At 40.0% G+C, this 27,999-nt stretch overlaps 1 protein-coding gene across 4 annotated transcripts in view; it reads left to right on the top strand.

Moving 5' to 3' along the window:
• chd7 (chromodomain helicase DNA binding protein 7) overlaps positions 1 to 25,648 on the top strand; it is a 274,019-nt gene extending 248,371 nt beyond the window's left edge. For 3 of the 4 annotated variants that reach the window (XM_048529007.2, XM_048529008.2, XM_048529009.2), the window contains exons 31-38: positions 17 to 769; positions 2,837 to 2,997; positions 5,346 to 5,570; positions 7,689 to 8,135; positions 15,960 to 16,184; positions 19,289 to 19,429; positions 22,408 to 22,512; positions 23,070 to 25,648. In XM_048529007.2, coding sequence (XP_048384964.1) covers positions 17 to 769; positions 2,837 to 2,997; positions 5,346 to 5,570; positions 7,689 to 8,135; positions 15,960 to 16,184; positions 19,289 to 19,429; positions 22,408 to 22,512; positions 23,070 to 23,981 — 2,969 coding nt within the window. In that variant the 3' untranslated portion in view covers positions 23,982 to 25,648. The remainder of the gene's footprint in view (positions 1 to 16; positions 770 to 2,836; positions 2,998 to 5,345; positions 5,571 to 7,688; positions 8,136 to 15,959; positions 16,185 to 19,288; positions 19,430 to 22,407; positions 22,513 to 23,069) is intronic. The other variant, XM_048529010.2, reaches the window with a different exon arrangement.
• Positions 25,649 to 27,999: the final 2,351 nt, after the last annotated feature.

The raw sequence follows: 27,999 nt of genomic DNA, 5'->3' as shown, positions 1-27,999 counted from the left end.
TGTTTTTATTATGAAGAGCTTGATGCCACCATTTTCATTGAGCCAATTACGGAAGAACGTGCTTCTAGAACCTTGTATCGAATAGAACTTCTCCGGAAGGTTCGAGAGCAGGTTTTGCTTCATGCCCAGCTAGATCAACGACTCAAGTTGTGCCAGCCAAGCATGGATCTGCCTGAATGGTGGGAGTGTGGCAGACATGACAAAGACTTACTGATTGGTGCTGCAAAGCATGGAGTCAGTCGGACAGACTACCATATTCTAAATGATTCTGAGCTTTCTTTCCTTGAGGCCCATAAAAACTTTGCTCAAAACAAAGGAGCTAGCCAGCGGAGTAGTACGCCTTTTCAAAACCAGCTAGGTGCCTGTCTGAGCCAAATGCCTTCTGTTGTCTCATCCACTTCAGTTCAGGAAGAAAAACGTACAGAACAAACTGACTATGATCATAGCAAAGCTGAAGGTGGGCTAAAATGTCCTACACCCCCACCACCTCAGGAAGCGCAGAACACAGTCAGTCTTAAGGAAGATGGAAGAGCTAATTGTGATGAGAACGTACATGTTGATTCAGAATGTCCAGACACCTTAGGATCATTGTCTGTGAAGACTGAACATGATACTAAAAAAACATTAACCATAGACACTGGATTGCTTCCTGATGCTGAAGATAAGGAATTGAGACCGAAATTACCATTTGAGAAAGGGTCAGAAGATGATGATGATGACGAGGATGATGACGACGATGACAAATCAGAAGAATCATCCCAACCTGAAGGTACCACATATAAAATATGCCATCTAATTCTTGTATAAATTCTGTTGAAACCATATTCTTAACTAATAATTTACTTTCCAAAAGATGAGGGTAAGCATTTTGGAAGGCCTGTGCAGAAGGGAAGTGTCCAGTAAATGGCAGACCCCTAAGAAGTGTCAACATGAGAGGGAGTGAGGGGTACAGGTCCACAGTTCCCTGAAAGTGGTAACACAAATGGATAAGATGGTAACACAAATGGACAAGGTGGTCAAGAAAGTGTATGACATACTTGCCTTCACTGGTTGGGGCAATGAAAATTGGCAAAATAAATTGGCAAGCCATGTTGCAGCTGTATAGAACTTTAGTTGGACCATATTTAGAATATTGTATACAGTTCTGGTTACCCCATTACCCAAAAGATGTGGAGGCTTTGGAAATGCTACAGAAATGGTTTATGAGGGTGTTGCCTAGTTTTGAGGATATTACCTATGAGGACAAATCGGATAAACGTGGTTTGTTTTCAGTTGAATGTCAGAGAATGACCTGATAGAAGGTTACAAAATTGATGGGCAGGAATGGAATGGATAGCCTTAAACTCTGTGCCTCACCTAATAAAGACAAGTATACTATATGGCTGCTTAACTAGTGTCGATCTGTCCTGCTATCCTAAGGGATTAGGGGACATGCTCACCAAAGTCTGTCTGATCTTCATTGCCTCCCAGGTCCCATCATTCATCATGTTTTCCCTCACTTTGTTTGCCCTACCCAGTGCGTCACCTCACACTTATCCAGATTGAATTCCATCGGCTGCATATCATCTGCTAACTTACTGATCAACCTTTCTACATTCAAGTCTAAATTCTTTCTAACAGTCGCAAACATCAAGGACTTATCTGTCTGAACGCCACTGGCCACCGGTTCACACAGACACACTTAAATGATGAGGGTTTGGAAAATGTTCATGAACTTGTCCATATGTCACAGAAAGCAAGTGTAGTGGTACAGCAAGCAACTCTGAGGGCAAACAGAGAATTAGCCTTTATCATGGGGAGTTAAGTACGAAGAATATTGGTGAGACTGCACAGCAGTATTATGTACAGTCTGCTTGCCTTGGGAAGGATATAGTTGCTATTGAGGGTGTGCAGCAATGCTAACAGGAGTGATTTCTGGGATCCTGGGTTGAGTGATTGAAGAGGCTGACTGTGTCTCTGGAGTTTAAATGAATGAGAGGCAATTGCACAGAAAATTTAGTTTTCCGTCAAGGATGAAACAAACTAGATGTTCAAATTAGTGTTCAAAACTGAAAGACAGAGTCTCAGATTAAACGACAACCCATTTAGGGCAGAAGTGAGGAGATACATCTTCACTCAGACTGTGGTAAATCTTTGGAATTCTGTATCCAGAGTGCTGAGGAAGCTGTTATTAATTCAGTTCAAGACCAAGATTGATAGACTTCTGATTCCTAATTGGACCAAGGGATATGGGAATGGCATGGATGACATCCAATAAAACACCTGGAATTGAAAGTTAGCCTAATAGTGACTGTATCTACCACATCTGATTCACAAACAAGTTTTAGAGAAGGAAAATCTGTCAGTCTAATCTGGTCTTGCCAACCTGTGACTGCAGATCCACAGTAATGTGTCCACTCTATCTAACAGTTTCCAAGTCCAATAAAACTATCTGGCACTGATAGTGTCAATGGCACACATAGGCTTGTTGGCTCTCTTGCTAATACTTAGAAACCTGTGCCAAAGTCACCATTAGGCTAACTTTCAATTCCAGGTGTTTTATTGGATGTCATCCATGCCATTCCCATATCCCTTGGTCCAATTAGGAATCAGAAGGTTGATCAGTAAGTTAGCAGATGATATGCAGCCGATGGAATTCAATCTGGATAAGTGTGAGGTGACGCACTGGGTAGGGCAAACATGCTGTAAAAATACTTAAATTACTTGTACTACATTTACTTTTGCTGTCAAAACATTCAGCTGAGTGCAAGGACATTAATTTACTCAAGATTCAAATTTCATTTAGTGGCCGATATTGTGATGACATTGTATTCAAACTGCATGATTTTCTCCTCAGCTGGCACAGCTTCCCAAAGCAAACAATTTGATGAAGAAAGTAATGCTTCACTAAGCACTGCCCGTGATGAAACTCGCGATGGCTTCCTCATGGAAGATAGTGAACCCACAGTAGCTCAGCTTCTTCATGAAAGAACATATTCCTTTTCCTTCTGGCCAAAGGTTTGTTTGGTTATAAACTTTTGAATATATAATTCACTATTGTGTTGTGCTGAAGTAAACAATTTTTGAATGAAATTTTTATGACAAATCCAAATTTAGACCTAATAAATTGTTCAGACAGGGTGCTGCTGATTTTGTCCTGATCAGTGTGTACGTTACTTTCTCATAACAAAATAGGCAGCCTCAAGAATATTTTTTCCAATCTCTCTCACGTTGGATATTACAGCAATTTTGTCCTTCTACTGTCTGTTCTGATTTTATTTTGGTTTTTGACTATTAAGTCTGTTTTCCTTATAACAGAGACAAGATGGATCCCCACACCTGTTTGCTGTAACATTGGTGTGATTAAATTAATTTAGATCATTCACAAATTATTTTTGTCTGGTAAATCTAATCCAAATCCACCAACCATATTTCAATTGGGTAGTATGTTGTCTCCCAAATGCAAGTGAAAGCAAGACTTCGATATTTAGTGATCAGGTGTAAACTTGCATCCTGTAAAAATGTTATGATTGCATACTCGTAGTTTCAGTTGATAAGCATCCAATTGTTTTCTTGCAATCCAGTGCAAGGTTTTATCCTTTATTCAAATTTAAGCTCAGAGAGCCTGAATTTAAGTTCTTCAAATTCTCACAGGCTGTATAAAGGTGCATATCAATGAACATCTGCAATTGGTTTCTAAAACAGTACCTATTCCTTATCTTTTGTGCTTGGCAAATACAGTAAGATGTATTCCAGTTTTGCTTTTACTTCGTCTCAAGGTTTGAAGACAACATGACGTTCACTTAATAGGAACTGCAGATTCTGGACCATCTGAGATAACAAGGTGTAGAGCTGGATGAACGCAGCAGGCCGAGCAGGAAGGCTGACGTTTCAAGCCTAGGCCCTTTTTTTTCCTGAAGAAGGGTCGAGGCCCAAAACATCAGCCTTCCTGTTCCTCCGATGCTGCTTGGCCTGCTGTGTTCATCCAGCTCTACACCTTGTTATGACATTCACTTGCTACATTTTATTAACTATACAAATTGAATGTTTTAAGTTCTTCTAAGTATGTTTACAAGACTGGATTCCAGTGTATGATTCAAATATGTTATAAGGAAAACAGACTTAAACTGATATGTTTTTTAAGGCGCAACTCCTTAAGGTGATGAATTTAATTCCCCCTCATAAAATGTCAATTTGCCTATTAAAGTCTATCATCTGGATGTGTTTTCAACATCCCTGTGATTTTGCCTACTCTGTACAGTAAATTATTCCAAAGATGCCTTTCAAGATTTAATATTTTTCATACTTTTCACTAAATTTAATTTATGTGCACTAATAAACTTTTCGGACTTTGGAAGGATATCATATCTAGCAACAAGATTTAGTATTTAAAATGTCTCATGTTATTACTGTTAATGTTTCCCTAATAAATGCCAGGCTTGAATTTGTCTAATAATTAAAATCTCTTCTTTGTGCTACATGCCAAAACTGAGCATGATATACTTTGTGTTAATGAGTAGTCTATTCTAAACACTTAATAGAGTACTTAAAGATATATTCTGCTAATCTGGTTTCATATCTCAGCATTTATTTACTGTTTTAATGTTTTACTGCAATACATGGATGTTATGAGTGACCTTACTATCATTACCTGGTTACTTTGACTCCCCCTGTGCTTATTCAGTTCCAGTCGTTAAATGCTTAATATAGTCTGTAGTTTATGTTTATTAGTTTTAAATGTAATTGTTAGCCCAATTACACAGCTAATCTCTCCTGCTCTCTCTATACAAATGTCAACGAATCTGTTAAATTCGTGAATGGAAGGGGAATTAGTAACTAGATCAAGATATTGACTCCTGTGAGGCTGTGTCCAACAATACCACAATACATTAATGAGTAGTCTTTGTTTTTTTAACAGATAATTGGTCATCAGATTCTTTTTAGTTTTCAATGTTTTTTAAATGGATGTTTCAGTTTCTGTTTCTTTAATGTGGAATCCTTGGGAGTCCCAGTACCTACAACTCGCAGTCTTGGGTTTGTTATACAGGATCCACCTCTTAAATCATTCCTGATTGTCCAATTGGTGCAGTGCAGGTAATCCTCAGCCTGCCTTTGAATGTGCTTATGCTGGTGTTTATGCAACACAAAACTTTCTCCCACCCAAGTAAACTCCTATTTTAAGGGTAAAATTTATCATTGCAACGGATGTTGTTTATAGTCCAGGTACTTGATTGAAGCAGGTTGGGCAAAATCTTGATTGCAGTGCAACTGCACCAGATTTTAACTTAGGTAAATGCCTACCAAAATTCTGATGACAGCACAGTTCCAAGTGTATCTATTTGAAGAATGATCTCTTTGCATTCCAGGATCGTGTAATGATTAATCGCTTAGACAACATTTGTGAAGCAGTGGTCAAGGGAAAGTGGCCTATAAATAGGCGCCAGCCGTTTGATTTTCATGGTATGATCAACTACACCCCCACGTCAGTGGAAAGCCCTCTGCCAAGGAGGAGTTTCACTGAACTCTCCATGGTAGGTCAAGGGAGCTTCAGTGCCTGTGAAGATATAGCTGGTTCTCCTCAGGTATCAAGGGTTGGTATTTAATATTTCTATTACACAGTAGAAAATTTGTTTGAAATAAATGAAGAACAAATTTAAGGTCATGTTGAGCAGAGAAATAAAGTCCCATTCTATTTACACAATAATACATTCAGTCAATAATGTGTTTTACTTGTACTGTGGCCCAACCTAAAAGTAGTAGGTTCTTGATCAGTGAAGGGGGAAGGAATGACAAGTTTGAACGTTACATCCTGGAACATAAACCAAACATTGACAGTAAAGTAAACAGTCTCTTGAACAGACAGGTAATTATGTTGCGATTATGATTTATTAATGTTCTAGCATTGTTGGTAGCATTTCAGACCCCAGCTGATTCATGACCTCGAACATTTGAAACTTGAAGTTTGTTTTATTTGTTCATGGGGTGCAGATGTCTCTGGCCTATTCCTAATAACTCAAAGGGCAGTTAAGAGTTAACTCCTAGTGGTTTGGAGTCACTTGTAGGCCAGACCAGGTAAGAATGGCAGATTTTGTGCTCGAAAGGGTATTAATGAACCAGGATTTTATGATAATATACTGTGGCAACATCGTCATCGTTGGGCATGTTTTCAGATTTCACCATTTGACATTGTATAATTTAAACCCACGTCCCCAGAACATTACTCTCGGTTTCTGGATTACTCATACAGTAATATTACCACCGTTCCATTCTCTAGTACCAGCGTAGGTCATCTTGCTAATCACAAAATGCATAATGTTCAGAAGGGCAAAAATTCCTTCCTGTCAATGTGAGTTTTGTAAACTAAAGAAAAATCTTGGCATGTTGCTTTTGAACAACCCAAATCATTTGTGTTCTATTCTTAGCAGTTTTACGCTTTCATGTCTAAACAAAGTACAAAATGTACAGTTAGTACACTTTAAAGAAGTTAACATCAAGTTTTTGGCATTGGGAGTAATTTTGGCATTTTCGGTAATTTGTACTCTTTTTAATTTTCATAGTAATTCAGTCCCCATTTTGAGGTATTTTTCAAATAAATACACTATATTTAAAATCATTATTCCTCTAGTGTTTATGATTGCCAAGCCAAGAATTAGGATATTGCAGTTTCTGTACGCTGAAACCTACGGAACTAAGAGATAAAACAAAGTTGTTCTAGCATGGCCACTGGTGGTTAGTCCAAACCTTAGAGAATTTCCAGTGCAAATGAAGGCATGAGTTAAGTGTCAACACAGGAACAGGCCCTTCAACCCACCATGATGCCTTTCTAAACTAAAAGCTTTGTGCCTTTATCTGATCTGTACCCTTCTATTCCCACCTATTCATGTATCTATCAAGATGCCTTTTAAATGTTGCTATTCTACCCATCACCTCCACCACCTCTGGCAACACAATCCTACTGCACTCTGTAAAAGACTTGCGTCTCATTGTGTCCTTTAAACTTCCCCTTTTTACCTTATACCTATGTCCCCTAGTAATTGACATTGCTACCCCGGAAAAAGACAGATACTATTCATTCTATCCATGCCCCTCATAATTTTCTAAACTTCTATCAGGTCACCCCTTATTCTTCAATGTTCAAGCTTTTTAAAAATTAGAAACTTTGCCTGATCTCTCCTCTTGGCTAATACCCTCCATACCAGGTAACATCCTGGTAAACCATTTCTGTATCTGCTACAAAACCTCTGTTATGAATGGGTGACGAAAGCAGAGCAAAAGCAATAACTCAGCTATAGATATGGGCTATTTGAGAGAGAATAGCTTTATTGCCTCTAATGTCACGTATTTCTTTAAATTGCTGTGTTTATGCTATCACTATAGTATGCTTCATTGAAAGTCAGTGATGGTTGTGTTTTGAGGATGCCAATTTAGAGACTTGAAAGTAGAAAGATCCCATTGTTCTCTGTTGAGAATGTTAGATTTCTTTACTTCCACGTGCAGACTGATGTAAAGATTCTTTGCTTACATTCATCCTTCTGAAAAGAATAGATCTGTTGCCAAGTTTCCTTGCAAATATTTCCAACTACAAAATTTATTTACTCACCATTAATTAGAAGGACCTTAAAATTTAAACCAACAGACTCAATTCTGTGTTGAAAGGCAAAAGTGGAGTTTGTGGAATCCAAAACCAATATATTTCTCCCCTACTGCAGGATGATGCATTGAACCTGTCAGTTCCAAGGCAACGTAGGAGACGGCGTAAGAAGATTGAAATAGAAGCTGAGCGAGCTGCAAGGAGAAGAAACCTTATGGAGATGGTAGCTCAGCTTCGCGAGTCCCAAGCAGCCTCAGATAGTGGACAGGAGAGAGCTGTGGACTTATCAAAAGCCTCCAGAGAGGCAAAAAGTTCTACCTCAGTCAGTAACCTTGCTGTTAATTCCAAGTATGTTTTGCCGAATGCCTCTGTGCCAGTATCTGATGCCTATAAAGCCCACATTGAAATGCTGCAAGCAGGCCTTTCACGAGCACCAACTGGACTTGTGATAAATGGTTCATTAGTTGATGGGGAAATGCCAATAAAAAGAAGAAGAGGAAGAAGGAAAAATGTTGAGGGACTTGATCTTCTATTTATGAATAACAAACGGACATCATTAAGTGTGGTAAGTAACGTTTTAATGTAACGTAAGAACTGGGAGCAGGAGTGCACCATTCAGCCCCTTGAGCTTGCTCCATCATTTAACATGATCGTGGCTGATCCCATCTCAGCCTCGACTCACTTCCTGCCTTCAACCTGTTAATAATTAAAAATCCATCTATTCCCTCCTTAAATGTACTCAATGTTTCGGCATCCAGTTCACGCTGTAGTAGGTTTAAATAATTTTTTAAATAATTAAATAACTTTTCTTAAATAATTTTTCTACCCCTTGTCATTTGGAGTATAATTGCTTTTAGCAATGAAATGTGATTTGACTTTTTTGCTTTCATGTTTCTTAGGGTTGAACAATATTTCCACTTATGAATTTTGCAGTGATGAAGCTTGTTGGTGTGAGAGTCTTGGAGGGGAAATGGGCAGACACAAAAACAAATTTTTGAGCGCCTCTTTAATAGGCGAGGGAGAGGAAGGTTAACAAATAGTATCAGCCTCAGTGCAGATCAGTGCACTGTCAACAATAGTAGTGATACTCGTATAGGGCAACTGAAAGGGAAGTGACTGAGATAAAATATTCAATTTAATGCTGTACCATTATCCTTTGTCACGCGTTTATCTTTGTCACTTCCCAATTAGTTAGTACACTCTATGCAGTGCTTAATGGAATGTTATACAAACCAGAAAGTTTGTGTTATCTGTAACCTACCAACCGGTGTGCTGAATGTATCACAAGATATTTCCTAAGTCCCAGTGCTATCGTGTGCAGTAAAGTCAGACAGATACAATAAAATAAATTCTAAATACAAGGATATTTTCTGCTCAGGTGTAACTATGTTCCAGATTTTTTCAAGTAATGCGTTGAATAGTTTTGAGGAGAATATCACAATTGAGTTATTAGGAGGTTAAATTATTAGACAACAGCAGTGTGTGATTAAGTCCTCAAAGCTAGATTGGCCATGAAACTAGATTAGATCATTGTTTTAGAATTGGTTGTAAACCACACTTTGTTCTGTCAGTAATCTATATAATTTGGAATTTTAACAGTTCAGAAAAATGGGGGGAAAGGACTTGTATTTCAAGGGTACTTTGATTTAAGGTCTCTGAAAGATATCACCTTTGACATTACAGTGCTTACTCAGTACTCTACAGAAGTGCAATCTTAAATTAAATGCTGATACTTGTGGCAGAGCATGACTGCGCCCAGTTAACGAGTGTGCAGTTCATTAAGAATATGATGCCATGTGCAGCATGACTCTCATTACTCAACTGTATAACATACATTTGTATCTATTTTGACTTGAGAGCGCATCAGAAGACTGACTACAAGAGATCTGGAGCATGAGAACAAAAGTTGAAATGCATCTAATAATTTGCCTGTTCTGATACTTAGAATGCGCAGGGCATTTTTAAGTCCATTTCCCTATTTTGTTAGGAGCCAGAAGATTATTAAAGACCGAGCAATGGTTTTATCAGTGGTCTTACTTGCACAAAAGAATATTATTACAAATTTTAAAAGCTAATTCATGGCATGCGGCCATTTGCCTGACTGGGCCAGTATCTATTGCCAAACCCTAGTTGCCCTTGAGAAGGTGGTGGCGAGCTGTCTTGTTGACCTCTGCAGTCCATGTGCAGTGGGTTAACCCACAATGCTTTTAGGGAGGTAATTCCTGTGAAGGAGTGGCATTTATTTCCAAGTCAGGATGATGAGTGGCTTGGATGGGAACTTGCAGGTGGTGGTGCTGTGCTGCCCTTGTCCTTTTAGGTAGAAAAGTGTCATGGTTTTTGAAGGTGCTGCCTAAAGGAGCTTTGGTGAATTTATGCCATGAATCTTGTAAGCGCTATATGCTGCTGCTACTGAATGTTGGTGGCGGTGGGAATGTTTGGATGTGGTACCTTATTTGCTGCTTTCTGGGTGATGTCAAAGAACAATACAGCACAGGAACCACGCCCTGTAAGTCTGTGCAAACACACATTGCCCTTCCATGCTAAAACAGTCTTCACTTGGAGGATCCATATCCCTCTATTCCCTTCCTAGTGTATTCATCCAGGTGTTTCTTGAACGCTGCTATTGTGTCTGCTTCCACCACCTCCCTTGGCAGCAAGTTCCATGCACTCACCTTGCACTGAGAGGTAGCTAGGTGAGCCACCACACCATTCCTTGCAGATGAGATAGGATAGGACAGACTTTGGGGAGTTGGCAGGAGGATTAGTTATTGCTGGATTCCTAGTCTAAAACTAGCTCTTGTAGCTGTAGCATTTATATGGTTATTCCATCTCAGTTATAGAGTCAATGCAGCAAAGAAACAGACACTTCAGTCCAATTCGTCCATGTCCACCGAGATTCCCAAACTAAACCAGGCCCACTTGCCTGCGTTTGGCCCATAGTCCGCTAAACCTTTCCTATCCATCTACTCATCCAAATATCTTTTAAGTGTTTGTAACTGCCACTTGTTCAGGCTGTGCATTTCCACATGCGAACTACCCTCTGTGTGAAAGTGTTGCCCTTCGGGTCCCCTTTTTTAAATCTTTCCTCCTCCTCCTCCCCCCCGCCGCCCTTACAAATATGACCCCTAGTTTTGAACTGCCCCACCCTGGGGAAAGACTTATCTACGCCCCTCCTAAATCTCTATATAAGGTTATCCCTCAACCTCCTATGCTCCAGTAGAGAAAGTACCAGCCTATCCTTATAACTAAAGATGTCCAGTCCTAGCAACACCCTGATAAATCTTTGATAATGGGAACTGCAGATGCTGGAGAATGCAAGATAATAAAATGTGAGGCTGGATGAACACAGCAGGCTCAGGAGCACAAAATGCTATATGCTAGCAACAAGAACGGTGGTCTAGGCGTCCCAAAACTTGAAGTGCAAATACCATCTGTGATTATCCGCAAACGCGAAGCACTAGACATGTCCAGTGATCTGGTCATTCGGGCCTCCTTTCAATATAAAGTAGAGAGCAACACAGAGACCGTTGCGGGACTGCGTGAACTCAAGGTCCTAAAGGAAATTGAAAATTTCCAACCCAACAGCCGTGGCAACGGTGAGGGGGAAATAGAACTGATGACTGACATCCAGGACATGATGCCAGCACTCCAGAAGGCAAATGCGGGGCGACCGAAACCACCCAATAGGTATGCAGGCTGGAGGGAGTGGGAATTCGAAAAATGGCAAAAGCTGGAATGTCAGGGAATAAGCATCCAGTACTTTAGAGATGACAAGATCTCTAACTCTTGGACCAAGGCCGGAGTACAACAAAAATCCTCTAGATTTATTAACACCATGCTCTTGCGGTGTAATCTATACCCGATGAGAACCACATCATCTAGAGGTAGGCCGAACAGAAACAAATTATGCCGTAGATGTGAGATGGCAAGCGAGACCATACCACACATCTCAGGATACTGCCCATTCGTTAAAAACGCTCGGATCAAACGCCATAAGAAGATCGCTGACCAGTTGCAGAAACACGTCAGTAAGTACGGCTGGACATCGTACGTGGAGCCCAGACTATTCGACAAACACGGCTCCCTATGGAAACCCAATCTCATATTTAAAAAAGACCAGAAGATCGCGGTCGTAGTGTAGGTTATGTGGAAGGCCATGGGCACCCGCATGGGCCCAAGCTGTGCCTGCCTCTTTGTAGGTTACATGGAACAGTCCCTCTTCCGCACCTACACAGGCCCCAAACCCCACCTCTTCCTCCGTTACATTGATGACTGTATCGGCGCCGCCTCTTGCTCCCCAGAGAAGCTCGAACAGTTCATCCACTTCACCAACACCTTCCACCCCAACCTACAGTTCACCTGGGCCATCTCCAGCACATCCCTCACCTTCCTGGATCACTCAGTCTCCATCTCAGGCAACCAGCTTGTAACTGATGTCCATTTCAAGCCCACCGACTCCCACAGTTACCTAGAATGCACCACCTCCCACCCACCCCCCTGCAAAAATTCCATCCCCTATTCCCAATTCCTCCGCCTCCGCCGCATCTGCTCCCACGATGAGGCATTCCACTCCTGCACATCCCAGATGTCCAAGTTCTTCAAGGACCGCAACCTTCCCCCCACAGTGGTCGAGAACGCCCTTGACCACGTCTCCCGCATTTCCCGCAACACATCCCTCACACCCCGCCCCCGCCATAACCGCCCAAAGAGGATCCCCCTCGTTCTCACACACCACCCCACCAACCTCCGGATACAACGCATCATCCTCCGACACTTCCGCCATCTACAATCTGACCCCACCACCCAAGACGTTTTTCCATCCCCACCCCTGTCTGCTTTCCGGAGAGACCACTGTCTCCGTGACTCCCTTGTTCGCTCAACACTGCCCTCCAACCCCACCACACCCGGCACCTTCCCCTGCAACCGCAGGAAATGCTACACTTGCCCCCACACCTCCTCCCTCACGCCTATCCCAGGCCCCAAGATGACTTTCCACATTAAGCAGAGGTTCACCTGCACATCTGCCAATGTGATATTCTGCATCCAATGTACCCGGTGCGGCTTCCTCTACATTGGGGAAACCAAGCGGAGGCTTGGGGACCACTTTGCAGAACACCTCCGCTCGGTTTGCAATAAACAACTGCACCTCCCAGTCGCAAACCATTTCCACTCCTCCTCCCATTCTTTGGATGACATGTCTATCATGGGCCTCCTGCAGTGCCACAATGATGCCACCCGAAGGTTGCAGGAACAGCAACTCATATTCCGCCTGGGAACCCTGCAGCCTAATGGTATCAATGTGGACTTCACCAGTTTCAAAATCTCCCCTTCCCCCACAGCATCCCAAAACCAGCCCAGTTCATCCCCTCCCCCCACTGCACCACACAACCAGCCCAGCTCTTCCCCTCCACCCACTGCAACCCAAAACCAATCCAACCTGTCTCTGCCTCCCTAACCTGTTCTTCCTCTCACCCATCCCTTCTTCCCACTCCAAGCCGCACCTCCATCTCCTACCTACTAACCATATCCCACCTCCTTGACCTGTCCGTCTTCCCTGGACTGACCTATCCCCTCCCTACCTCCTCACCTATACTCTCCTCTCCACCTATCTTCTTTTCTCTCCATCTTCGGTCCGCCTCCCCCCTCTCCCTATTTATTCCAGAACCCTCACCCCATCTCCCTCTCTGATAAATCTTTTCTTGTTTGTACTGTACGCAGGACTCCAGAAGTGATCTCACCAACCTCAACAAGACATCCTAACTCCTATACTCCATGGTCTGAGCAATGAAGTCAAGTGTGCTAAACACTGCCTTAACAATCCTGTCTACGCGTGATGTAACTTTCAAAGAATTATGTACCTGAACCCCTTGGGGACTTTGTTCAATAACACTACCCAGGCCACCACCATTAAGTGTATAGGGCCTGACTTTGTCTGTTTTACCAAAATTCAACCTTGCGTTTATCCAAATTGAACTCCATCTGCCATTCCTCAGCCCATTGGTCCAATTGATTAAGATCCCTCCGTAATCTTAGATAACCTTCTTCACTATCGACTGTTCCACCAGGTTTGATGTCATCCACAAGCAAAATAACTCAGCCTCTTAAATTCTCATCCCATATGAAGAGGATTAGGTTGACTTAAACTGTGTTCACAGGAGTTCAGATGAATAAAACAGGATCTTACCAAAACGTACAAAATTCTGACAAGGCTGGATGCAAGAATGTTGTTTTCTCTGGCTGTGGGCTTCAGATTAAAGGGTCCTTGTCTATGGAATGCCATTTCAGACTGAGATAAGACATCTGTTCATTCTGACCATAGTGGACCAGTCATATTCTCTGTCACTGATAGGTGTGCAGGCCAAGCCATTGATTATATTTATTAAAGAAATTGAAAGATTTCTGGAAGTTAGAGTTGTCAACGGTCACAAGGCGAAAGTGGGTGTATTGCTTTGAGATAGAGTATCAGCCAAGTTAAATGGTGGATTGGGCACAACCTCTCCTACTTTCTGTGGTATTTAAAAGCAAAGTTTTCTGCAGGAACAAACCAACTAAAATTGAAATAGACGGTGCAAGTTGAGCTTCAGCTAGTATTAAAACGCATAACAAAGTTTTGTTGAACTTTGCAGAATGACTGTTCGACTTTCTTATTTTGAACATTACTTATGAAACACATTGAGTTAACTGTTGAACTAAGAATTCATTGTGATCCAAATTAGTTTTGAGATCTCTGTATTGCTGGAAAGACTGTCATTTTATTGCCCTGAGAAATAACTGACTTTCTCTCTTTGCTATGCGGTTTGGTAAGTGAGCTGCTAAGTGTAAAATGGGGAGCTAAATATCGACCACATTGTTATGGCACTGAATCACAGGCATCCCAGACCCAGTTATTGGGACTTGGGACAATTTCATTATCACTTACAGGTCTTTTTTTTCCAGATTTTGTTTTCAAACAATTCAAATTCCCAAACACTTAGGGTAGGATTTGCATTACTGTTTTCTCAATGATTATTATACAACTCGAGTGAGTCCAGTGAATTAATCATGTCTGTTTTGTCAAATGAGACGACATTTCTTCAGCCAGAGAGTGGTGGGCTTGTGGAATTCATTGCCGCGGAGTGCAGTGGAGGCCGGGACGTTGGATGCCTTCAAGGCAGAGATCGACAAATTCTTGATCTCAAAAGGAATCAAGGGCTACGGGGAGAGTGCAGGGAAGTGGTGTTGAAATGCCCATCAGCCATGATTTAAATGGCGGAGTGGACTTGATGGGCCGAATGGCCTTACTTCCACTCCTATGTCTTATGGTCAAGTTAGGCATGTGTTAGATGTGCTTCGCAAAGGGGGTTTGCACTTCGTACCTTTAGTGTGCTCAGTAGTCTCCTGAATTGCAATGTAATTTGATTTCCATAGATGCAGTAGCATTCATGGAATTGATGCAATGGCCTAGATTTTCTGATGACTAGATAGTTGTATCTGACAAACAGGTGAGAGTCGCACATGGGCACCTTGTGGAATCCCCATTATAGCATTGTCCAAAGAAAAATTAAAGATGCTCCTGGGTAATTTTCTCCACTTGGAATTCTCCAGAAGTAACCATTTAAAATGGAAAAGTCATAGAATTTAAGTAAATGGCTACACAAGAGAAGTTCAACTATAAAATACCTACAAATCAAAACCAAATTACTGGAGACGCTCAGCAGATCTGACAGCATCTGTGGAGAGTAATCAGAGCTAATGTTTCGGGTCCAGTGACCTTTTGTTAGAGTGCCGACATGCGCTTACCGTCCTCTTCTTTCCCCAGCTCCTTCATTGCCCTCCCAGCATTCTCCTGGTACCTTACCTTCCTGGTATCATAACATCTCACTGTTATTAAATTGGCTGTCTGAGACACGGGCCATTACATTTCAGAATACTACAGCAGATTGCTGTAATGTGGGGCATAATCTGTCTTTCCCCTAGCAGTTCTTCACTATGAGGGAATAGTCTGAATGGACGTATGACTGTTTCTGAAGGAACTCTGATTGGATTCTGTCTGAAATGTGGACCCCTTTCATGATATACTAAAAGGAACAGTGGCAATCCATGAGAGATTACCTCCTTGGAAAATCCAGTCGAATGAATCTAAACTTCACTCATCTAAGAAGACTGTTAACAAGAGAATTGAGGTTTCATCCAGAATAAAGTCCCATGTTCTGATGTGTGTTATGTAGAAATCATTAAAATAACAATACCTTTGACTTACTGAAAATAGGAAATTAGGGCATGCAAGTATAAGAATGAAAGTATTTTCTTTGCCTAAGTACCTGCCTCTGCATTTTCCTACAGTTTCCTGATATTGGTATTTATCTGTAAATAATTGTTTGCCTTATAAATAATGCCATTTGATTTTCAGGATGATGCAGAACTGACCAAAGCTTTTGATGAGAGCGTGCAGTCAGCGTCACAACCAAGGAACATTCCATCACCTGGTCAGTTGGACCCAGAGGTGCACATCCCCGTTATTAATTTAGAAGATGGGACCAGACTGGTGGGGGAAGAAGCCCCTAAGAATAAAGATTTGGTGGAATGGCTAAAAGTTCATCCAGCTTATACTGTAGACATGCCTAGTTATGTACCAGTAAGTACAGCAAGTACACATTTACAGCATTTGAAGAACAGTATCTGTTTACTATAGGAATTGGCATCCATATTACCCTAGCATTTTTCGTTCTAAATGACTGTTTCCCAAGCTTACAAATTGCTGCCATGTCTTTCCAGTTTTTAAGGGTTTTTTTGGTAAACTATGTAATTTTGTTTTTGTGACTATTTGTGCCATTAAGGAGAAATAGTGCTTTCTAGATTTTTTTGAAGAACAGAAAATAAAATTAGAGAGAAGTATATTGTCTTTATTCTCAGAATATCATTCAGAATCTCCTTGAAGTAAGTCCCCATGCAGTAATTATATGTTCTTCCAAACTAATGGAAAAAAGTTCTGAAACCTAATCCAACACTTTTTTTAACTTTTGTTACAATATTTGAATTGTAGGTTTCAGACAGCATCAATTCTTTTCAAGCTTTTCTTTACAGAACACAGCAGGTAAACATTAAAACATCACAGCTTTTAATCATATACACTAACTACAAGAAAGCGATGCCAAACTTTCAGAAAACAATAAACACAGTAAAGCAAACAAAATTTCAGTGAGCTGTCAGTTATTCGGAAGAACTAATAGAGAAATCAGCATTTAGGACAATCTGCCCTATAGTATGAATAACTGTAATCAGAAATCTGGTGATTTTAGAGTCTGAATGAAGACTCGCAGTTTAATCACGGTCTGACCTGAACTAATAGATGGGGAAATTTGCTGCATTTTGGAAGAGGGCCTCTATTCCAAACAGATTATTTGAGAGAAAATCTGTTGGTTAAACTCAGAAGGCCTGGCAGCAACTGTACGGAGAACGCAGAGTTAATGTTTCGATGAGAAGTCACAGGACTCAATGTTGACTCTGCTTCGTTCCCACACATCCTGCTAGATGGCTGAGTTCACCAGCAATTTGTTTTTATTTCAGGTCTCCAGCTTCGCTAGTTTGTTAGTTTAATTTAGGTTACTTGAGAGTTATTCTCAGAAATGCACTAGAAGACACCAGAAGCAGCATGGTGGCTCAGTGGTTAGCACTGTTGTCTCACTGCACTAGGGGCCCAGATTCAATTCCAGCCTCGGTTGACTGTCTGTGCAGAGTTCTTCTTGTGTCTGCATGGTTTTCCTCCAGGTGCTCCAGTCTTCTCTGACAACCTGCACATCTTCAGACTAAGTGGATTGGCCATGTTGAATTGTACTATAGTGTATAGGGATGCATGGGCTAGGTAGGTCAACCGTGGGAAATGTGGGCCTATGGGGATAGATGGGATGTTAGGTCTGGGTGGGATGCTGTTCTGAGTTTATCTCTCTTCAGTGCTGAATCGCTCTAGCCCAGGCAACATCCTGAAAAATCTTCTTTGCACTCTCTTTGATGAGATCTCTTGCATTTTGTTGTGTGGCAACCAGAACTGCGCACACTATTGTAGCTGTGGCTTAATGTCTTAGTCAACTCCATCGTAAGCTCTCTCCTCTTGTCCTCAGTGCCTCAGCTCATCAAGACAAGTACCCACCTTATCCACTTGTCCTCTTGCCTTCTGGAATCTATGGACATGCACACCAGTTCCCCTCTAATCCTCTGTACTTCCTAGGGTCCTCCCATTCATTGTGTAATACCTTGCTTTGTGAGTCCTTCCAAAATACTTTACATTTTTTCCAGATCTAATTCTGTTTACCACTGTTCAGCCCATTTGACTACCCTGTCTATGTCATCCTGTAGTCTAAAATTTTCATACACACTATTTACCACTGATCTTGTGGTTCTTCATCTTTCCAAAGCCTCGATGTCACTTACTGTGCATGGAAACTAAAACTGGACACGATTCCAAATGAAGTATGACCACGGCCTTGTACCAAAATTAAAAATAAACTATCATTCTCAACTACTAGTTTGCACCAGATGTCCAAGTAGAATTCCGCTGTTCTCAATGCCAGCCTTGCTGTAATAATCTGCAATGCCATTGCTTACCCATGCTATACCAATTGCATGGATTAAATATTGAGGTATTCATATAAAGTTATGCTAAATATTTCAGTTTGCCACAGTTTTTATTCATTGGAACTGTAACTTCCTGGGAGGTTTAGTTTGATCCTATGATTTTTCCAATCTGTGATGCGAACACCATCTGTATATATGTTGAGTAATAATTAGCTAATGCACCCTTAATGTTGATAGCTTCCATTTGTAGTTTGTTTCATTCAGAACCTTGTGATTCATCTAGTTGTTAAAATAGCTGTTTACCAAATTAAGTTTGCCATACTTTTTGATTGTGTATGAGAAACTGGTACTGAGAGAGTTTATTTTTAAAATGTCACTTTGTAAGTTCAGGCTATAGATTTTTTTTATCAGCTATGAAGTTGGCATTTGTAATCTCATCACATCCTCACCTAGCTCCTCTGTCTCTGTTTGATCATTTTAAACCTTTATGTATTAGGTAGCTGAAATTCTTGTCCAAAGTTCTACATCTTCTCGAACTTTTCTTCATTTGATCCATTAGCCTTTTGCTGTTTAAAATGAATTTAATTGTGACCACAGTCTCATCAAGGCAACCATCAGGATTGGGGTTCAGAGCAGGTGTGCAGTTGAAGACCTGTGTAGCAGGGAATCCTGAAGCTTTCAGCTGGAATCTGAGTCATATAATCTGTAAAAACTGAAAGAACTGTAGACGCTGTAAATCGGTAAAATATAAACTGGAGGTCAGCAGGTTTGGCAGCATCTGTGAAGAAAAATCAAAGTTAGCATTTTGGGTCCAGAGAACCTTTCACAGAATCTCTAACCTGTATAGATTTTTTGGAAATTGTTTCTCAGGAACAAATTATGAAAGCATGATTTACTTCCTTTCTAGAGCCATAGTTTTAGACTTGCAAATAATATTACAACAGAACAGAGCTGCCACTAAAATGCAGTTACTATGAATTTCTCATTAAGTAAGCTTATGAAGTCAAAAATTTACCAAATTTGTATATTGTATCTTTGTATATTGTGAGGGGAGCACTTGTAGAAATTACAGCCATATCGCAATGGAGCTGTGAGTGTTTTACTTAAATATATGTTACCCAAAGGATGCAAGTGAACATTTTTGAATTTTCTTCCCCCCTTTTGCAGAAGAGTGGTGAGGTGCTGTTGACCCCATTTCAAAAACCTAAACAGAAAAGGCACCGCTGTAGAAATCCTAACAAACTGGATGTGAACACTTTGACAGGAGATGAAAGAGTGCCTGTTGTTAATAAAAGAAATGGGAAAAAGGTATGATTATGTAAAGAAAGAGAACTGGTTATCTGATTGACCTCAAATCAGTTTAGCCATTATCGTTTGTCAATACAAATTAGCTTCCTTTCATACCACATCGAATTTTCAACATAATTAAAGCAGGTATCAGAACAGTATGAAAGCTGATATATTGTTCTGTTTTGTGTATAGTTCTGGTTAGATTTTTATTATTGACCTTGCCAAATTTCTTTGTAACCAGCAAATTACTTTTGAAGTGCAGTGACAATATGTGTGAAAAGAAAATGTTGCAGGATTATTGGGAAAAGGGGCATTAGTGTAAGTAGTTTGCTTTTGCGGACAGTCAGCACAGACATGGCAGGCTGAATAGTAACCATTCTATTATAGTGGTCAACATTGTAGCCACTTTGTGCATAACAAGATCCCACAAACATCAGTGAGATAGATGACCAGATTTTTTTATTCACTCATGGGACATGGCTACCGCTGTCTGGGTCAGAATTTATCGTCCATCCCTAGTTGCCCTTGCAAAGGTGGGGTGAGCTGCCTTCTTGAATGTCTGCAGTCCATGTGTTGTAGCTTGACCCAAAATGCCCTTAGAGAAGTAACTCCAGAATTTTGACCCAGCAACAGTGAAGAAATAGCAATATATTTCCAAGTCTGGATAGTGAGTGGCATGAAGGGGAATTTGCAAGTGGTGTTCTTATGTATATGCTGCCCTTGTCTTTCTAGATGGAGGTGATTGTGGGTCTGAAAAGTCGAAGGATCTTTGGTGAATTTCTGCAGTGTGTCATACACTGCTGCTACTGAGCATTAGTAACTGAGTAAGTGAATGTGGTGTCAATCAAGTGAGCTGCTTTGTCTGGATGGTGTCGAGTTTCTTGTATGTTGTTGGAGCTGCACCCATCTAGGCAACTGGAGAGCATTCCATCATGTTCCTGACTTGTGCTTGTAGATGGTGGACAGGCTTTGGTGAGTCGGGAGCTGAGTTACTCACCACAATATTCCTCGCCTCAAACCTGCTGTTGTCGCCTCTCTATTTATGTGGCATGTCCGGTTGAGTTTTTGGTCAGTGGTGCGCTCGACGATGTTTGATTGTGTGACATTCAGTCATGATAACACTGTTGAAAATCAAGGGGCACTGGTTAGATTATCTCTTATTGGAGATAGTATGTAGCGCAAATACTACTTGCCACTTGTCTGCCAAGCTTGGATATTGTTCACATCGTGTGGCAATTGAATATGCACAACTTCAGTTTCTGAGGAGTCGTAAATCGTACTGAACATTGTGCAATCATCAGTGAACATCCCCATTTCTGACCTTGTAATGAGGGGAAGGTCATTCAAGACTTTTGAGAAGATTTGTAGCTCAGGTTGTTGATGCAGTCATTTGACTTGCTCGCCGAGCTGGTAAGTTTGTTTGCAAATGTTTCATCACCATGCTAGGTAACGTTATCAGTGCGCCTCTGGTGAAGCATCGGTGTTCTAAGCTGCTTGTTACTGGTGTGTCTCAGCTTGCTGGGGTGGGTGGCATCACTTCCAGATTTGTTTCTCAGCGGCTGGTATATGGAGTTCCGGTTTGAGTGGCACCCCTCCAGGAATTCTTGTATGTGTCTTTGGTTAGCTTGTCCAAGGATGGCTATGTTGTCCCAGTCAAATTGATGCCCCTCTTTGTCCATGTGTATTTTGTTTAGTGATAATTGGTCATGTCTCTTGGTAGCTAGTTGGTGTTCATGAATCCTCATGGCTAGTTTCCTTCTGGTTTGCCCTTTGTAATGTTTTTTGGTGGTCTTTGGATGGTATCTTGTAATTAACGTTGGTTTTGTTCGTTGTGGTTATCGAAGCCTTTATTCTCGTCAGTAGCTCTCATAGTGTAGCTGTCGGTATGTGGGCTACCATTGATTTTCAAGGGGTGGAGCAATCTGGTAGTCGTTTCAGGTATGTCCTTAATGTGTAGTAGGGTGACTAGTGTCTTTAGCTGTGTGTGTCTTCCTGTTGTGGTCTATTGTGTAGGCGTTGGTGGGCTATGCTTTTCGGGTGACCGTTGTTTCTAAAGATGCTATATATGTATTCTTGGCTTTATGTTCATATTTGAACCAAGGCTGTAACGAGGTCAGGAGATGAGTGGCCCTGGTAGAACCCAAACTGGGCATCACTCAGGTAATTGCTGGGCAAGTGTTACTTGACAGCACTGTGACCTTCCCTCAACTTACTTGATTGAGAGTAGATTGGAACAGTATTAGCCAGGTTGGATTTGTCCTGCTTTTTGTATTAGTAAATATTTTCTTGATGAAGGAACATTGGCTGATACCCGGCAAACACTTTACAGCTCTTTGAATAGTGTTGACAAATCTTTTATAACCACCAGGATAACAAAATAACCCATTAGATGATTGATACATCCAAACTACATAACTTATGATAATGAAAATACTCTCAGTACTACACTGATGCTCACACTCTGAATTAACACTGGAATAGACAACTTCTGACTCTGAGCTAAAGCCCCTGCTAACTAAACAAACTGAAGAGGTATACTTAAGTTTTTAAAATTATATTGTAGTCTTTGAAACTGAAAATCTAGATGATGATCAAACATTTTAGTTCCTGATGCAGTTTTTTGGGAGGGGATTTAATTGCTGCATTATGATAATCCAAATGATAAATCTATTGAAAATTATTGTGCATATTTCTCCTTTTTCAGTATTGGAATAATCAATAGCTTAATTTCTTTACTATCTATATGGAGGTGAATACTAGTTTTGGAATGTGGCAACTTGCGTTCAGACCCTCACTAATGGCCACTTGGAATTAGGTAATTTTGTTTGCAGTGGTTTGGAAATGCTGAACTTTCATGATAAATTTGCCAAAGGGAAATTTTTTCAAAAAAGGAATGCAATGCACTCATATTCACCTCTCTAATGCTAAAATTCAATGTAATAAAAATGAATATGCTACTGAAGGTATTAATACTTTGTTTCCCTGAATTTGTTTAGATGGGCGGTGCTATGGCCCCACCAATGAAGGATCTACCGAGATGGCTTGAAGAAAATCCTGAGTTTGCTGTTGCACCTGATTGGGCTGATGTTGTCAAGCAGTCTGTAAGTGTAGCTATTCTTGTCTTATGTTCGTGTTAGTAAAACAAAATAAATGCACTCACACAGGCTACGTAAAATGTCTTATGTTTTGACTTTGATTTCTGAAACAAAACTCCATTTCCCATCAGCAAAATCGTTTATTTAGGGGGTAGCCAAGTTTGTAAGATGAATCAATTAAGGTTATAGCTAATGGATGCACTTTACTTTTTTGAACTAAATTGTAGCACATACTGATTTGCTTAGAAATGCCTGAAACTCAACTTAAAATGTTATTCTTCAAAATGCGCAACAATGTAAAGATGAAATTTTGTAATATTGAATTGCAGGAGTCCACAACGTGATATATAATTTCTGGGAGAGACTGTTCCTTGTCCAGGAATAGTTACAATACTTTAAGACTTCAGTTTGTCACTGTGCTATTTATGGTATTTGTTGGTCAATCTGGTATTTGTTAAATTATGTTGAAAGGGGACAGTCATCGGCTGCTCCTTGCGTTTCGACAAGGTGCATTTAGGGGACTTTAGAAATTATTGCAATGACATGACGGTTGTCTTTTTCAGGGTTTTCTACCAGAGTCCATGTTTGACCGTGTTCTCACTGGACCAGTTGTTCGAGAGGAGGGAGCAAGTCGAAGAGGGAGACGGCCTAAAAGTGAGATTGCCAAAGCTGCTGCAGCTGCTGCTGCTGCTTCAGCCTCAGGAATAAACCCACTACTGATGAACAGTCTCTTTGCTGGAATGGATCTAGCAAGCCTGCAGAATTTACAGAATCTGCAGAATCTTCATTTAGCTGGACTGATGGGCTTCCCATCAAGTCTTGCTACAACAGCTACAGGAGGAGATGCAAAAAACCCTGCTTCCTTATTACCGCTAATGCTTCCAGGCATGGCAGGGCTGCCCAATATGTTCGGACTGGGAAGCTTGTTAAGCAACCCCTTGACTGCTACGCCTGGTACTTCTGCAACATCAGGTCCAAGTGAAACAGAAAGTGGGATCTCCTCTAAAACAGAAAATGATAAAGAAAATGATAAGGAAAATGAAGATAAGGAAATAAACAGTGCTGAATCTGCTGTTGATTCTAATAATGCAAGTTCCAGTTCCTTCACAGCTCCTGCAAACACTGGACTATCCAACAACCCTCTTGCTTTCAATCCATTCTTACTTTCCACTATGGCTCCTGGATTATTCTACCCATCCATGTTTCTTCCTCCTGGTTTGGGTATGACTTTGTCTGGTTTTCCTCATAATACACTGGCTGGACTACAGAGCACAATGGGCTCAAATGATGATAAGGAGGATAAGACAGATGGCAAAACTGAGGACAACAGTTTTATGGAAGGAGAAGCCAATTCAGATGACAGTGATCCTTTGGGAAGCCCAAGTAAAGCAGCAGATTCTTCCCTTCTGGAAGATGAGTTGGCACAGGCAACAGGGTTGGACTCAGTTGAGGGAGAAGATGATGACGAGGATTAATTACATTTCCAGTTACTTAAGTGTTTTAAAACTCTTCAAGTTGTAGTCCTACTGTTTACATATTCATTAAATGTCCGCGCATAGTTTTTTTTAAGCTATCTCTGTAACATAGTGTAGCAAAGTTCCAAGTCATGTTATGCAGATGTCAAAGATGTCTTGGTCATAAGTATTATGCAGTGCATTATTTATTATCATAGAAGTGATATCAAGTACAAAATTGTGTCTGAATTTAAACAATGAAGTTAAAACAAATGCTCTGCTTTTTATTTTTCACCAGTAGTAATTTGAGATACGCAGCAAACTTCAATCATGGCATGTGATTGTTAGTGACCGAAGCAGTTCTGCTTATAAAGGAATAATGAAGATGTATATTTAACATTGCTGTGAAGAGCACAGATGGACAAAAGTCATTGTAGAACATATCATGCCTATAGATTTGACTGTAAATAGAGTCCACACTGACAATCCCCACGATAGTGTGAAAGTCTCACCCCAGAGGCACAGCAATAACTTGGCAGCTGTTGAATGTTTTTTTAAAAAAAAATCTGGACAATAAAACGCCTAAAGGGTGACCACAATTTCTGACTTAAACTACAGTTGATTTGCATTGTCTCATGATTTTTTTTTCTTGTAATGCACTGTTATAAACAAAATTCAGGTACATTTCTCTGAAGAAAGGACTTTGTTACTTTAGCCACAAAGCTAAACAGCATTACCTCAGTTCTACTAGCATTGAAGTTTACAAACATGACTTTGTAAATGTATGTTTTCTTTGTTGTGATGTTTTTTTAAACAATTTTGAAAACTGCTATCATGTAAGATAAGATGTAAATTGCTGCCAACTGTAGTAACAATGCTTTTAATAAAAGTGACCCATGATATGCAGTGACATGTACTGTAGAACAAGCAAAAATCTAGAGAAACCAAATTATGATTGGTATTCACTAGTTGCGTTGCTTAGTAGCAATAGAAACACATACCATATTCTGAAAAAGGTTTTTTTTTTCGTTTTTGTTGGTGAAGTAAATGTTTACAAATGGACAATACATGTACTTAAAGATACAATGAAATTTAGCTTTATTATTAAACCAATTCAGTATTAGGCATCCTGGTTTCATTATATTCTGTTCTGTTTCCACTAGTTAAAAATGCTGATAGAATGCACAGCATATATTTTTGGTAGCTTCTAAAGTCAAGATCCATCAGATTAAACTGCCTTTCTCACTTAGCAGGCAACATTGTATAGCCCAAAGCACCAAACGTGGTGTAGGCTGTTGATAAGCCTAAGGCTGTTTTAGGAAAGACGGAGATTCCCAACTCCATTGCGTTGCAGTGCTATCCTTTACCACTGATGTCTGACAGTGAGTTTAAATTTGGTTAGCCGTGGCCTGATTTCCAGCAAATACTTTCTGAAACCTACGTTAACCTGCTTGAAGAGGAACCTTGAAATTGTAATGCAGTATTTCTTGTGTGATGTGAGTTTCAATTGTTTCACGGTCAGTGAATAATAAATCCGATATTGCAGCTTTCAAAAGGAGTTGTTCTGTATGGAAATGTGAAGTTGTTTACGATTTTCACTCTTGGAAAATTGTCCCTTGCACTCAGATGTTAACCATTTCTTGTTAAGTCTGAGTTATTTGAGTATACATTAAACGATAGAAAATTTATTTGGTAGCCGGTACCATTTATTCACATTTTTGTGTGTTTATCGTAATCAAGAGTTATATACTACACTGTGAGATGGTACAGTTTGTTACTTCACATAGTTAAGCATTAATTGTGATTAACAATATTCTTTGAAAAAAACAGTTGTGATTACGATACTAAGCCCAAGGAAGGTTAAATTCCAGCAATAATGAGTTTATTTAGTTCAATTTCTTAACTTTTCCAGTTGCTACCACTGCTTCTCACCTTTCTCATTTTTGCTAATTTCTTGGAGTTCCGAAAATATTCCTCCTAAAAAATAGAACCTTGATTTTTATTCCTGAGTCAGTTCCACAAAGGCATGGAAGGTCATAGCTCCACAAACCCATCCAAAGCTCCCGTTTTGACCTGGGGCAGCCTTGGACGAGGGGAGCTGGATACCAATTTCTGAGGGGGAGTGTAACAGAAAGGCAGCAACGTGTTAAAGAAACTAAGACAGATAAAAGTTCCTCCAGCTTCAACCCTCACTTAAAGCACTTCGTTCATCTCCATGGCCTCTCATATGTTTTATACCCATTTCCCTATTCTCTGAAAAGAATGAAGAGTTGAGCTGGTTTCAAGGCAATAATCATAAGGTTTGCAAACTCATCAAATAACTTCTGCAACGAGGAAATTAGATTTTAGTGAAAACCCATTGCAAGCATGGAAGAAGGAATTAAATCTGAAAGAAGTTTCCCAATGTCATTAGAACAGGGACTGGGCTGAATGTGAGATTTTGTTTTGAAATGGATCCTTGAAATTGTCAAAATAGTTGCATCATATCCAGAAATGCACATGTAGATACTTGAGTTTTCAGAGCAATTGGTACTTGACACAGAATGAAAATAAATCTCTGTTGTGGCAGACCAAGATTATGCAGACTGACAGACTGTTTTCTAGTGATTTATCAGCAGTAAAGTACATATACCCAATATGTCACATTGGCAACATGGATGAATACCCATGAGTTTTAATATGCCCAGCAACCAAACATTCTAATCTATCCAGTTCAATGGAAGATAATTTGTTGTGATAGGATGATTATAAAATGGAAAGTGTTCTCTGATCCAGAGTGCAGCCCCAATGATGTTCCAGCCAATGTTACTTGAGAATTTGATGAATTATGTGCAGATGCTGAAGACAATTTTATAGTTTTTAAGCATTATGATTGTGGCTCAACCTATCATAGAGTTATTTCATTAAACTAGAAGGAAAAAGATTAAATTTAATTATTGGTCTCTTTTTCACTTTTCAGTGATAATTTGCATCAATAATTGGGGTTCATATTTTATACCAAGCATATAAATCAACCCCTAGGACTCTTGTGGTTCAATGGGAGTGCCCTACCTCTGGACCAGTAGGCCCTAGCAATGCATCTGTGCAAAGGTATGTAATAATATGCCTGAACAGATTGATTAAAATGACTAATTCAACCCCTATATTTGGAAAGATTTTTCAAAGCTTCAAAGGTTGATATACACATGATCTACCAGATAATACATCTGGTTCCTCTTTCATCATCAACTAATTACATGTTCAAAAAAAAGACAATCTATCAAACAATTTCCCTTTTGTAAACCAAGTTGGTAGTGATCTGTTCTATGATTTTCTCATTGCATAATGAGAATTTTCTCAATAATATATTCTTTATAAAGCTATATATATATTTTCTCTCTCTAACACTTTCCATAGAAATGATGTCAGATTAACTAGCCTTTAGTCCCCACTTTGCTATTCAGAGAAAGGAGAAGACAGTGATACATTGGCCAACTTCCAATCTTCTGAAATTGTTCTAGAATCTTGTAAATTTTGGAAAATCATAACTAGTGCTTGCAATACCTGATGGCTCTCTCTTCAAAATCTAGGGTGTAGGATATCAGTTCCTAGAGATTTGTTGGATTTTAGTCCTTCAAGTTCTCCAGTACTTTGCTAACATCAACTGCCTTAATTTCCTTATGCATTCAGCCCTAGGTTATCCTCTGTCAGATATCTAACTTGTCTGCAGCTGTGAAGATAGGTGCAAAGTATCTGTTCAATGTTTCTGCCACTTCATTCCTTGTGATTTAGTACTCCTGTTTTTCAATGGGCTGGTATGTAATTTAGCTCCTTTATTCAAATAAACTTATAAAAACACTTCTTTAAAAAAAAAAATTCCTGGCTAGTTAGTTATAATTTTTTTCTGGATTTTTTTATCTGTCATTTGCTGGCTCATTTCTGGTAATTAGAATATTCCTAATTCTCAGGCATATTCTTTAAAACATTTTAAGTTTATTTCATTGGATCATTGAATTTATTCTTTAGGTGGATTATTGAGTATCTTGACAGACAAATGAGA

The sequence above is a fragment of the Stegostoma tigrinum genome, chromosome 5, assembly GCF_030684315.1.
Source record: "Stegostoma tigrinum isolate sSteTig4 chromosome 5, sSteTig4.hap1, whole genome shotgun sequence".
Classification (NCBI taxonomy): domain Eukaryota; kingdom Metazoa; phylum Chordata; class Chondrichthyes; order Orectolobiformes; family Stegostomatidae; genus Stegostoma; species Stegostoma tigrinum.
The sequence above is the reverse complement of the archived record's forward strand: the minus strand, read 5'-3'. Positions and strand labels throughout refer to the sequence as shown.